Below are 14059 nucleotides of genomic sequence, written 5' to 3' on the forward strand. Positions count from 1 at the left end.
GAGTCGGACGATCTCGGCACTGTTTGGGCCTTTTTCGGTGCCGACGGTCGGTCACCGAATTTATGGGTCGAGCCATGGCCTGGTGGCAGTGGCGTCCCCTGGGCCTTGTAAATCTTCTTCTGAGTGGTTTTCGACGTCTTACTCACGGTTTGTGTATCGTCGAATCCTTCGGAGTCCGATTCTTGGATCGAAAAGGTTCCCTCCTCTTCTTGTTCCTCGAACTCCCGGTGGGCTGTCGGCGCGGATGCCATCTGAAGTCTTCTGGCTCGACGGTCTCGGAGAGTTTTTCGGGACCGGAACGCACGACAGGCCTCGCAGGTGTCTTCACTGTGCTCAGGTGACAGGCACAGGTTGCAGACCAAGTGTTGGTCTGTATAGGGGTATTTATTGTGGCATTTGGGACAGAAACGGAACGGGGTCCGTTCCATCGGCGTTCTTCTGCACGCGGTCGGGCCGACCAGGCCCCGACGGGGGATCGAAAAAATTACCCCGAAGGCCACCGGAGCTCTTCGATCTTAGACGCGGTGTTGAATCTAACTACGCCGACCCCGAACGCAACAATACCGACGAAAATCTTCCGAAATTAGCTATCTTTCCGTTCCGAAACTCGGAGCGACAGGAACACGTCCGAACCCGATGGCGGAAAAAAAACAATCGAAGATGGAGTCGACGCCCATGCGCAATGGAGACAAAAGGAGGAGTCACTCGGTCCCGTGACTCGAAAGACTTCTTCGAAGAAAAACAACTTGTAACACTCCGGCCCAACACAAGATGGCGAGCTATGCGAAACATGCAAAACATGCGTATCTACAGCGACAGATGCCATCGAACATAAAAAAACAGTTAAGGACTTAAGAAGGATACAGGGCAAAGGCATTGCAGTATGGAATCACCGAGGGAAGCAGGGTTCTGTCCATGTGAATCAGCAGAACAAGCGTAGGCAAAGCAGATAGTTCTGGACAATGTATAGTTCATACACAAATAGATGCATAATGCCGGCACACATGCACTCACAACACACAAAAATCAGCATTCATTCAGGCACGAAGACCAACAAACATACTGGCAACCATGTGCACACAAACACGGACCTTAAGAACACTCATGGTGTCGAACATTAGCACATACTGGCATGCAAGCACCAATGGACACACATGAAAACCAAGCAGTCAACTGCAACAACAACAAGGTGTTGGATGGAATCCTTGAATTAATTACCACCACTGCCAATCGCTTCAGCTGTATTCCCCTCTATTGATTTTCGCCAAACATGCCACTCTAGACAAATACATATATTATGCAAATCAGCACAGACCCGGCTCATTATGGGAACATTTCACCGGAACTGCCAGAGGAAGCCCCCTCCAGAAAGGACCACAAGCACCTCCAGACCAGTTTCAACTACTCGGGTCTGGTCAGTAGGGCGTAGCTTAAGTCCTATGGCACATGTCTGGAAATGTCTGTTGCACTTAGGGTGGCAACTGTATAACAAGGTGATAGATGAAATGCTTGAATTAATTTAAGCCACTGGCAATCGCTCAGGCTGCATTCCAGTCCATAGTCCTGCTTGGAGCTCGTCAGGAGGGTGTCGCTTGAGTATTATGGCACAGTGAGCAAAGGACCCACATCCAGGCACACCAGTCACACTCACAGCTGAACTGCAATAACAAGAAGGGAATGAGCGGAATGCTTGAATTAATCTCGGGTACTAGCTATCACTCAGCCAGCATAACAGTCCACTGCGCCACAGGACCCATGCTATACCTTGTTGATAAGACCTAAGGAGGTAAAAAGTGGTGCAGGGCTGCTTGTGTTCTCACCTGGTGTGGTAGTTCGGCCTGGACTTTTCTATTGGAGAAAGACCAGGACTGATTTGCATGAGGCAGATCTCTGGGTAGAATGACACAGTGGGGGAAAACAACACTCTGAAATGCTGCCCAGTGCAATTGTTAGTGGCCGAGATTAATGCAAGCATTCCTTCCACTAACTTACTGTTTTTGCATTCAAGCAGTCAAACACATGCATACAATTTTCGTAAAAGCATCAAAAAGAGAGCCACAGACAATGCACACATTAGCAAATACAACATTTCCAGACTACAAGTATAGATGCAAATATAAGGCAGTAAGAAAAGCATGACTTTGTTGGCGAGTTTGTAGTGACATACATCAGTGCAGCTACAGGTCTTCCTTCTGGAGACAGGTGCAGTTCTGGATGCAAACATATGCCTTAGGAAGTATTATCTTGCACAAGAAGCTTAACTGCTCAGATGTGCAAATGTGATGAAACCAGTAGGAAAAGAAGCATCTTACCCTGAACAAGTGTGACCAAATCTATCTCACTGAAAGAAGGGCGTTTGTGCAGAAGGCGGACGGGTAACGAAGGTGTTCCTGAGAAATACTTAGTGAAGATAGGGGTGTGGTGAAGGAAGAATATGTAAACGGAATGGTGGATCATATATTTTTGACTGCTTATCTCATTTCCAGAAGTCACACTGGAAATGCGTGGTTACTGTGAGTGAACTTTGGCCATTGTGGCTAGCCTTAACTGCAGCAACAGATCTCAGTAATTAAAACCGAGCCTACAATACTGCTATACACTACTTCCGCTGGCGATGAGTACCATAAATCCGGTAACACTAACATCTGCTATTAACAGTACTGACAAATGGAGTACTGCAGTATTTAGTGCTGTATAAAAGAAAGTTATTCTTATTATTACATTGAGCCGTATCTAAGTGAAACTGGAGAACTTCGCAGCCTGTAACAGCAATGAAGATCTAATCACTAGTGGCCCGTGACTGATGGCATAATGAGCAATAAGTGACATACATGTGTTAATACTGAACACTATGCTCACCCTTAAAAACTGTGCCTGTGTCTTATACTGCTGTCTCTTAAACAATTCTAAAAGTAGCTTTGATGTATCCATTTCAAATCCTATGTAGCTTTCAAAGGGTGGTTGGCACGGAGTGTCAGAGTAAAGTGTAGTGGCGTAGAGTGAGTAAGGTGGCATATAAAGGGAGTTGCATACAGTTTATAGAGTGTCATGGAGCATACTGGTCTAGAGTTGCGCGGCAGAGGGGAGTAGTGAAATAGAAAGGAGTGGCATAAATTGCTGAGAAGTGGCATAGAATGTCGTGGAGTGTCAAAGTCGAGTGGAGTGTTGTGGAGTGGAGCAGAGTGGAGTGTCATGGACTGCCATAGAGTAGAGTGGCGAGGAGTGTTGTGGATGGAGGAGAATGGAAGGATGTAGACCGGAGGTATGTAGAGTGGAGGGATGCAAAGTGGAGTAGTGTGTCATACAGTGGCATTGCACAGAGTGGCATAGAGTGTTGTAGAGTGGAGATGAGTAGCATTGACTGGCATACAGGGAGTTGCATAAAGTTGAGTAGAGAGTTGTGGCATAGAGTGGATAAGATGTTCAGAGTGGCACAGTGATTGGAGTGTTATAGCGTGGAGTAGAGTGTCTCAGAATCGAGTGCAGATGAGCGCAGTAAGCAGCATACAGAGAACTGTGTACAGTGGAGTAGAGTATCATGGTGTAGAGTGAAGTAGATGGTCGTAGAGAGGAGTGTCATACAGTGAACAGAATGGCATAGAATGGAGTGGCATACAGTGAGCAGAGTGTCATAGAATGGAGTGGCACAGAGTGGCATTGAGAGGCATTGAATGTCGTGGAGTGCCATAGAGTGGAGCTGAGTATCAAGGTGTGGTGAAGAGCAGAGTAGCATAGAGAAGCACAGGAAATGGAGTAGAGTAGACGGGCATAAAGTAGTGTGTTCTACAGTGGAGTAGAGTGGCGTAAAGGGAGCTGCGGACAGTGGAGTCGAGTGTTATGGCGTAGAGAGGAATAGATTGTCAGAGTAGAGTTAAGAAGCATGGTGTAAAGTGGTATGAAGAGAGTAGAGTGGAGAGAAGTAGAGTGCAGGGGCATAAAGTAGAGGGTAGTGGAGTACTGCATCATACAGTGGAGTGGAGTAGATAGGAAAAGAGTGTTGTAGAGTGTCACACAGTGGAGTAAAGTGGAGTAGAGAGGCACAGAGGAAGTTGTGGACAAAGGAGTATAGTGTCATGCGTAGAGTGAAGTAGATTGTCACAGAGTAGAATACAGTGTCACAGAATGGAGTGGCATAGAATGTTGTGGAGTGGCACAGCGTAAAGTAGAGTCTTGTGGAGTGTCGTGCAGTAGCCTAGAGTGGATTAAAGTGTTGAGGAGTGGAAAGTAGTGCAGTGGTGTACAGCAAGTGGCCCGGAGTGGAGTAGTGTCATAGAATGGAGTGACCTAGAGTGGAGTAAGGTATCATAGAGTGGAGTGGCACGTAATGGAGTGAAGTAAAGTGGCATAGAGGGAGTTGCACAGAGTGGAGTATAGACTTGTACAGTGGCATGTCGCCGAGTGGACTGTCGTTCAGTGAAGTGTTGTAGAGAGGGGTGCCGTTGAGAGGTGTGGTGTAGAGAGGAGTAGCACAGAGTACAGGTGGCACTGAGTGGAGTTGAGTGGAGTAGAGCATTGTGGAGTGGAGGAGTGGTGTGGAGTAGTGTAGAGTGGCATAATGGAATAGAGTGTAGTGGTGTTTTAGAACAGAGAGAGTAAAGTAGTGTGGAGTGGCATAGCTGGAACTGCACAGAGTATTGTAGAGTGTAGCAGAGTATCAGAGTGGAGCAGATTGTAGTGGCATTGAATGGAGTGGCACTGAGTGGAGTAAAGGTTTGGCATGGAGTAGAGTGTTTACAGTTTTGTATCACAGACTGGAGGGGCACAGAGTAGATGGACAGAGTGGAGAGGCACAGAATGGAGGGGTATATTCTGGAGCGGCACAGAGTGGAGTAGAGTTTTTTGTCATAGAGTTGAGTGGTGTCTCATGTGGTAGAGTGGAGTGGTGTGTCCTGTTGTAGAGTGGAGTGGTGTGTCCTGTTGTAGAGTGGAGTGGCATGTCATAGAGAAAAGTGGCGTGTCATAGAGTGGCATGTCAGAGTGGAGTGGTGTGGCAGACTTGAGTGATGTGTCTGAGTAGAGTGAGGTGTCAGAGTTGAGTGGGGTGTCAGAGAGGCATGGTCAGTCAGAGTAGAGTGTAGAGATGTGGAGTGTCAAAGCATAGAGTGGAGGGCCATAGAGTGTCTTACAGTGGAGAGCTGTAGTATGGAGTATGCATAGTGTGGTAGCACAGTGCTATTACAGACAACCCATTTTCAATTGAAATTACCATTACATTTGCACAGACATACAGTATTACCGATAAAAGTATACGTGTGGACGTCATCACCTAGTGTACTGATTTGATCGTATTAAAATATTTGTTACCACCACACTTCAGAATTACAAAAAATGCCTCATTTGTGCTGTCCTAATTCTAATATATTCTGAAATATCTGCACAGTTCATTTACTGACATTTGCATGTTGTTGTGTGCTAGAATAACAGGAAGACTGACACACAAATCTTCTCACTTTGAAGTTAGAAAAAAGTAAACACTACGCTCCCGCAGAAGATACAGCCTGTCATTTGGCCTCAGTCTTTGAATGCGCAGCAAATGTGACAAAATAAGAGCAAAATATAAACGCCTATTTACAGAAAGCGAGCACTCACAGAAGAATACTGTAAGTAGGCTGTGCTAAACAGGAGAGACAAACTCAAGTTGGACAGCCTAAAACAAATAAGGCCAGCAAACAGAAAGCAAGTTTGAGTCACAAAATACAAAGCCAATGAGAAAGAAAATTGCTAAATGCATCCCCAGGGAAGCTTTCTGAATGTCCCCAAGAAGTCATTAGCAAACCAGAGAGCTGCACACTCTGGTAGGCTTCGATCTAAAAATGAGAATCAAAGAAATCAGGAAAAGGGAACACTAAAGTAGCAGCCCACCAGCCCTAGAACTGAAGGACACATTTGCAGGCTGATGTGCACCTGTGAGCAGCCAAAACTCTTTCACTCAAAGGGCAACAGAGCTAGTGGCTGAAGTGGGCTGAGTTATTGTCCTATGCTGTATGCTCTTGTGAGGGAAAACATAATGTAAATGATCCAAACAGATCAGTGGCTCATGAGGGCTGACCAAAGGACCTCTGTATTTATATACATGTACATGAGTGCGTGAGCATGTATTATTTTAATGATTTCATTTATGCTAGGCAGCTGGCAGACTGCTAAAGCTGTCAGAAAAACCTAAGAGGGGAACCGACAATTGTGCTAAGACACACTTGCAAAAAAGTAATGGCCATGAAGTGTTTGTCAATAGGCGCACTCAGCTCTCATATTATCATTAGAAAAACAATTTTTTGTGCTGCGACTATCAGGTTAGCCAAAGTTTGAGTTTGAATTTGAGCCAGGGTTACTCTCTTGTGTGACATTTTGGACCATACATCATCACTATTTTGTTAATACAAAGTGTCCACACATTAAATTAGGGATATTTGGGCAATTAGTTAAAGTAAGACACGTGGAACAACTTCCTATCCCTCCAGACACGTTCCAAATTAGTTGATCTTCTGCATTTGTCACAGATTGTTTGATTATTTGTTAGCTGTAATTCCCTGGCAGGCTGGGTGGGAAAACACGCCAATAGCAAATAGTTAACCTTGCAGACAAAATCTAGTACCTTTGGGATACTAGAAAGTAGTGCATTTTTAATTCACAGTCTTCGCTCCTTCTTGAAACGTTTAGTTGAAATTTCATAAATAGCCCTTTTTCAATACAGAACAAATGTTTTTCTTGGTGTAAGGCAAGGCATACATTCTTAGATTGTTATCCGGAAGCGCAAATTCTGCGCAATTAAGGGTGCTTGCCTCCAACCACCTCAAAGGAAACTGGGTGTATGGTTGGCACATAAAGTTTGGCCACTGTGAAAGGCCACTGAGTACAGCTGTGTTCTGCTGAACTAAAAGAATACCACAGGAGGGAAGATGGTGTTGTCATTTAGAAGAGGAAAGTTGGAATGTGATGTAAAGAGTGACTTTTTAAAATACACAGTTTTAAGTTTTCTCATATTACCTTCTAATAAAAGTTAACATTTGATATTTGATATTCGATATTGATAAGTGGAAAACCTAGCGTGAGGATATGCTGTAGTTTAATCAAATTTATGGAACTTAAAGTATTGTTGTTTTACCATGTATTTATATTTGTTGTATGTGTATATGGTAAAAGAAGTGTTCTAGGGTCGGCACGTTGGGGACAAATCCCAATACCTATGAATTAAGAGCCTATGATGCAAAACTGAATAGGTCCAACCCGAAAGTCATTGCAAATTTACAGGACCTTATGATGTGAAAAGAAACCTCCAAGCAGTGCACAGATATTCTGTTAGCTCCCCTAATGATGGCCACCTTAGCACCTCTTTGGTGACGCTAGAGAGAAATACTGGGACAGTGAGCGTTGTATTCGTACCGTTCCGCCAACAATCATTTCAGGACTTGCTCTCACTTGGGTACCCATCGCGGACTACTAACATCTGAGTCATGTATTTGGAGGAATGACATAAGAAACACATTAAAACAAAGATATTTGCAGCACAGAAGTATTGAAAGGTCTGATGCTAGGCTCTTTTCTCCTATGCTTCATCACTACATTCACTACTCAGTATCCCACTCGGTCTTTGCTTCTAAAACAGGACTATTCCCCATCTTTGGCTATATAATTCCAATGTATTTTGGAAAGCATGGAGCAGGACAGTATTAAGTAACAAAGTAATAAGACTCCGAACTGAAGACAGACTGCCTAAAAAAGATGCATGCTCAATGTACCTTGCTCAACCAGCAGTTCTGACTTCTCCCGGTTCAGTCTCTGTGAATCCTTGTTTGCCCTGTCCATTTCACGCTGGCACTCTGTCAATCGTCTCTCCTTTTCCCTCACAGTTCTCTGGTGGTTTTGATACATATCATTTAGCTGTTCATCTGTTCCTTGAAAAACCTAAATGAAAGGGAAAACAGGGCATCCAATTTAGCTGAAGTCGATGGTCTATTTAAAGGGAGTAAAATTAACTGATTGAGAACAGCCCAGCCAGCTTTCTACAATAACCATAACCATTTATGTTATTTTTTTCTTGGCACTCACACTGTGCAAAATCATTAAAGGTATTGTATGGACCGAAGAACTCTAAGTTGTTACAAATTGTATTTTTGCTCAAACGCGAATGTTACTGGAAATTCTTGGATTGTGAAAAGTGCCAAATTATAACTGTTGAATCTGAAGAACTCAGTTTAGCAAATGTCCAGGGTCCAGCAAACGCAGGGGTAAAAGATACCACCATGTTCTGACACAATATTAACAACCTTCATTGCGCTACAATGAAAATTAAAGGTTAGGAATCTCAGCATTGATGCACATATCTCAGGCTGAAAAGCTGTGCTAGGTTTAACAGATAAACTTCTACATTCTACAAAGAATGTCAAGGGTCCGCAGGAGTGATGGTCTGGACCTCCAAATAGATTACTCCTTAACTGAGATATAATAGGCTTCACTGTAAAAATAATAAAAATGGGTATTTTTCTCTGTTCTTGACGTCCTACCAACAGATTAATTTACAGAAGGTATTGCATTCATAAACTAGACAGCCACAATACTGTCAAGACAATTACATATAAGGAAGTAAAGATCTACTATTCTTAACTCCACATCTACGTGTCCTGGTATTGCTGTAATTGATGCTGTGGATGCAATCTTTTTGCAGTTTGATATTTCAATTGTGATTCCTCACATTATGGCAAGACAATGTTTAGAGATCTGGTTTCCCCATGACCAAGAGATGACGTGTTTTTCATGTATTATTTTCTCAAACATGACTTCAACATGGCATATGAGCTGAAAATGTAAAATTACCCTACTTAATCTTAAACCAGAAATTCCGAGGAAAATACAGGTTGTTTGTGGTATATGGCAGTTTAAGGGGATCTGTGATATAGAGCTAATAAAAGGGAGATGAGTCAAACAATTTGCTCAGTGGCATCCCAGTTTGGTCCCCCTTCTAGAAGCACCTTGTTAAAATGTTTGCAGCTCAGGAATTAGTTATTGGCTAGCCTAGAACCCTATGGCTCTGAAACGAATAAGGGAGGATTAGTTGACCTTTGTAAAAACAAAATGAGAGAACTGCCAAGGCAGTGTGAAGCACTACTGTGTATGCCTACTGATATAGTTGGAGAAATCCAATAGAAAGGGGCAAGAAGTGGGTTGACGCTGATAAGCCGGAGGCTAAACCATAATGTGAAAAGATTAATACATTATTTAGGTGTTCGAAAAGCCAACGCTTGCTCTGCTACACTTTTGTTTAGACTATACAATACCCAGCTTAAGGATTCATGTTTGGCTCCCCTCTGCTAGCCCAAACAGTCCAAGGAGTAAAACAAAAATAGAATCTTGACAGCACATGCTTGCTGATTGTCCAAGACTGGAGAATTTTTGAAAGCAAGTTCATTCTCAAACAGGGGAACTCATGGGTATTATAATCAAATAATTCTCTTGGATTTCCCAGTATCTTCCACACTGATGGACCAGAGCGGACAATATTCCGTTTTCAGGCATCTTGGTCGCTTGCACTATGAGCAAGAAGAACGAGTTACTTACCTTCGGTAACGACTTTTCTGGTGGATACATTAGCTACCTGTGGATTCCTCACCTAATGAATACTCCCATGGCGCCAGCATTCGACGGAAATCTTCTTCCTAGTCTCTGCACGTCGACGAGGACGTCACTCTAGCCCACTCGACGCCGTCTGACGTCATACAGGCAATAAGAGGTCCTCGACGACGTGCCGACGTCAGTACCAACATTTTTTACGTGCATGAGAACAACCACCCAATGCAATGAAAGAGCAAGGCAACATCCCATAACCTTGTAAAATACACAATATTGCAATGAATAGCTGTAAATTTAATATAACGAACAAATATATGCAAATCATGTATGTACACAAAGATATATACATATATATATATATATATATATATATACAGATAATATACACACGTATCCATATATACAACGTCTATTGCAACCTTGAAGACCAAGAGGAGCGCACTCAAGGATTACTTGGTAAGACCAGAAAGGCAACGGGGAGGCGGGTGGGACCGTGAGGAATCCACAGGTAGCTAATGTATCCACCAGAAAAGTCGTTACCGAAGGTAAGTAACTCGTTCTTCTGATGGATACAACTACCTGTGGATTCCCCACCTAATGAATAGAGTCCCAAAGCAGTACCACGCCCGGTGGCGGGTGCCTAAATGGTCAAACCAAGAAATCCTGCAGCACTGACCGTCCAAAATGGCCGTCCCTTCTGACCTCAGAGTCCAAACAGTAATGTTTCGCAAAAGTGTGAAGGGACGACCAAGTTGCGGCCTTGCAGATGTCAACCACAGGAACACCCCTGGCCAAGGCCGAAGTGGCCGACTTAGCTCTGGTGGAATGAGCTCTTATGCCCTCAGGAGGGTCCTTCTTTGCCAAAGAGTAACAGATTTTAATGCAAAGAACCACCCACCTGGAGAGTGTTCTCTTGTGGACTGCCTTTCCTCTCCTCTTGCCCACGTACCCGATGAACAGCTGATCCTCCAGCCTGAAATCCTTTGTTCTACCAATAAAGAAGCTCAACGCCCTCTTTGGGTCCAGACGGTGCAGTCTTTCTTCCTCTTTAGAAGGATGAGGCGGAGGATAGAACGTGGACAAAGTAATTGTCTGAGCCAAATGGAAGGGTGAAACAACCTTCGGGAGGAAAGCAGCCTTGGTCCTCAACACCACCTTATCCCCATAAAAAGTTGTATAAGGGGGCTTTACCGATAAGGCCTGCAACTCACTCACTCTCCTTGCAGATGTTATAGCTACCAGGAAAACTGTTTTTATAACCAAACACCTTAAGGGGCAAGAATGCATAGACTCAAAAGGGGACCCCATAAGGAAAGTCAGGACCAAGGACAAATCCCATTGCGGCATAACGAATGGTTTTGGAGGATATTTATTTAGAAGACCTTTCAAGAATCTGATAACAATAGGGGATTTAAATAACGATGGTTGGTCTGGAAGACAAATGAAGGCTGACAAGGCCGACAAATAACCCTTAATGGTAGCCACTGCACAACCTTTCTGCGCTAGAGAGAGAGCAAAAGACAAAACGTCCGATAGATGAGCATGTAAGGGATTAATCTGCCTCTCTCCACACCACGCAACAAATTTAGACCACCTATTAGCGTAGATAGATTTAGTGGAGTGTCGCCTGGCCGCTAATATAACATCCACTACATCAGGCGGGAGAGAGAAGGAACTCAGGTTGCCCCGTTCAATCTCCAGGCATGTAGGTGCAGACTCTGGAGGTTGGGGTGTAAAACCTGCCCCTGCGAGAGGAGGTCTGCCCTGAAAGGGAGACAGAGCGGAGGGCACATTGAGAGTTGGAGAAGGTCGGAGTACCACACCCTCCTTGGCCAATCCGGAGCTATTAAGATGACTAGCGCCCGGTCTTGGCGAATCTCCCTCAATACTCGAGGAATTAAGGGTATGGGAGGAAACGCGTAAAGCAACTGGCCGTACCAGGTTATTTGAAACGCGTCCCATAACGCTCTCTGCATCGGATACTGGAGGCTGCAGAATAACGGACAATGCGCGTTCTCCAGAGTGGCAAACAGATCTACCCGAGGAAACCCCCACCTTTGGAAGATCAAACGGGCTTGATCTGGATGGAGACGCCACTCGTGGTCTGCCGAGAATTGGCGACTGAGACCGTCCGCACGTACATTCAAGACCCCGGCCAGATGATTTGCTACCAAGCAAATCTGATGGTCCTTTGCCCAGGACCATAGTCGAAGAGCTTCTCTGCAGAGAAGGTACAACCCTACTCCTCCCTGTTTGTTTATGTACCACATCGTGGTAGTATTGTCCGTCAGGACCTGTACCGACTGACCACGAAGGGAAGGGAGGAAGGCCTTGAGAGCCAGACGTACAGCCCGTAACTCTAACAGATTGATATGAAACATCTGCTCCTCTGGAGACCAAAGGCCTTTGATCTCCAGATCCCCCAGATGAGCTCCCCACCCTAGAGTGGAAGCATCCGTTAGGACCGTGGCCACTGGTGGCGACTGCGCGAACGGCTTTCCTTGTGAAAGATTGTTGCTCGCAATCCACCACTTCAAGTCCACAGCAGCATCTCTGGAGATCTTGACAGCACCTTCTAGATCTCCTTTGTGTTGAGACCACTGCCTTCGGAGGCACCACTGAAGAGCCCTCATGTGCCAGCGAGCATGCGTGACCAACAGAATGCAGGAGGCAAACAGACCGAGCAGACGAAGGACCTTGAGGACTGGAACTACCGCTCCATTTCGAAACATTGGAACCAATTCCTGAATATCTTGAATCCGCTGAGGCGGAGGAAAGGCTCGACTCAATGTTGTATCCAGTACTGCCCCTATGAACAGGAGGCGCTGAGAGGGCTCCAGGTGAGATTTGGGCTCGTTCACCGAAAAACCCAGGTCGAACAACAACTGAGTCGTTGACTGCAGATGATGCGACACAAGCTCCGGCGACTTGGCTTTGATCAACCAGTCGTCCAAGTAAGGGAATACTGCTATCCCCTTCCTTCTGAGCTCTGCCGCAACCACCGACATCACCTTCGTGAAGACTCGAGGTGCTGAAGTAAGACCAAACGGAAGGACCACAAACTGATAGTGCTGAGATCCCACCATAAACCGGAGATACTTCCTGTGTGACTTGAGTATCGGGATATGAAAGTAAGCATCCTGCAAGTCGACAGACACCATCCAATCTTCCTTGTTCAACGCCAAAAGCACCTGAGCTAGGGTCAGCATCTTGAACTTTTCCTGTTTGAGGAACCAATTCAAGATCCTCAGGTCCAGGATTGGTCTCAACCGACCATCCTTCTTGGGAATCAGGAAATACCTTGAGTAACAACCTCAACCCCTTTCCTGCTCTGGGACCAACTCTACCGCGCCCTTTGAAAGGAGGACTTGTACCTCCTGTTCTAGCAACAGGAGGTGTTCTTCTGAACAATAAGATGGGCGGGGCGGGATGAGGGGCGGGAACTCCCGAAAGGGAAGGGTGTAGCCTTTTCCCACAATACTGAGAACCCAAGTGTCCGTTGTAATAGTCTTCCACTTGCGGAGAAAATGCTGTAATCTTCCCCCTACAGGAGAGGAGTGAGTGGGAAATGGTGGAAGCCTAAGGCTGCTTTTCCTGCTGCACCCCTCCAGAGGACGAGGAAGAGGCAGAGTGCTGCTGAGAGGCTCCTCTGGTGCGGGCCCTCCCTCTCCCTCTAAAAGATCTATAGGGATGGGAAGAGGCAGGTTGCTGGAATCTCCCCCGAAAGGAAGAGCCACGCCCAAATCCCCGAAACCTCCTGAAAATCCTGGAAGAGGCAGAGGAAGAAGGAGCTTGGAGTCCTAGCGATTTGGCTGTGGCCCTGCTCTCCTTAAAACGTTCCAAGGCCGAATCTGCCTTGGTGCCAAACAGCTTGTCCCCATCAAAAGGGAGATCCAATAGGGTTGACTGCACATCTGCAGAAAACCCCGAATTACGGAGCCAGGCCTGTCTCCTTGCCACCACAGTCGTGCCCATTGCTCTGGCCACCGAGTCGGTCGTATCCAGCCCAGACTGAATAATCTGGGTCGCAGCAGCCTGGGCATCTGAAACAACATCCAAAAGACCCTGGGGAAGCTCCGTAAATGATGAGGAAATGTCATCCATAAGAGCATGAATATATCGCCCCAGGATACAAGTTGCGTTGGTGGCCTTCAACGCCAGACTGCAGGACGAAAAGATTTTCTTGGACTGCGCATCCAGTTTCTTCGAGTCTCTGTCCCCAGGCACCGTCGGGAAAGAACCAGGCGCCGATTTGGATGAACAGGAGGCCTGCACCACCAAGCTCTCCGGTGTAGGGTGCCTAGAAAGAAAGCCAGGGTCAGTTGGTGCAGCTCGATACCTCCTGGCTACGGCTCTATGAACCGCTGGGGAAGATACTGGTCTCTTCCACACCTCTAGCACCGGATCCAGCAAAGCGTCATTAAAGGGCAATAGAGGCTCTGCCGCAGCTGAGGCCGGATGAAGCACCTCTGTCAGAAGGTTCTGTTTTGTCTCT

The 14059-nt window shown here is 45.7% G+C and overlaps 1 protein-coding gene across 2 annotated transcripts in view; it reads right to left on the reverse strand.

The window, feature by feature from the left end:
- Nucleotides 1–14059, reverse strand: part of RAD50 (RAD50 double strand break repair protein) — a 484618-nt gene that overhangs the window by 325585 nt on the left and 144974 nt on the right. For both annotated transcript variants that reach the window (XM_069244739.1, XM_069244738.1), the window contains exon 8: nucleotides 7737–7902. In XM_069244739.1, the coding sequence (XP_069100840.1) occupies nucleotides 7737–7902 (166 nt within the window). The remainder of the gene's footprint in view (nucleotides 1–7736; nucleotides 7903–14059) is intronic.

The sequence above is a fragment of the Pleurodeles waltl genome, chromosome 7, assembly GCF_031143425.1.
Source record: "Pleurodeles waltl isolate 20211129_DDA chromosome 7, aPleWal1.hap1.20221129, whole genome shotgun sequence".
Classification (NCBI taxonomy): Eukaryota; Metazoa; Chordata; class Amphibia; order Caudata; family Salamandridae; genus Pleurodeles; species Pleurodeles waltl.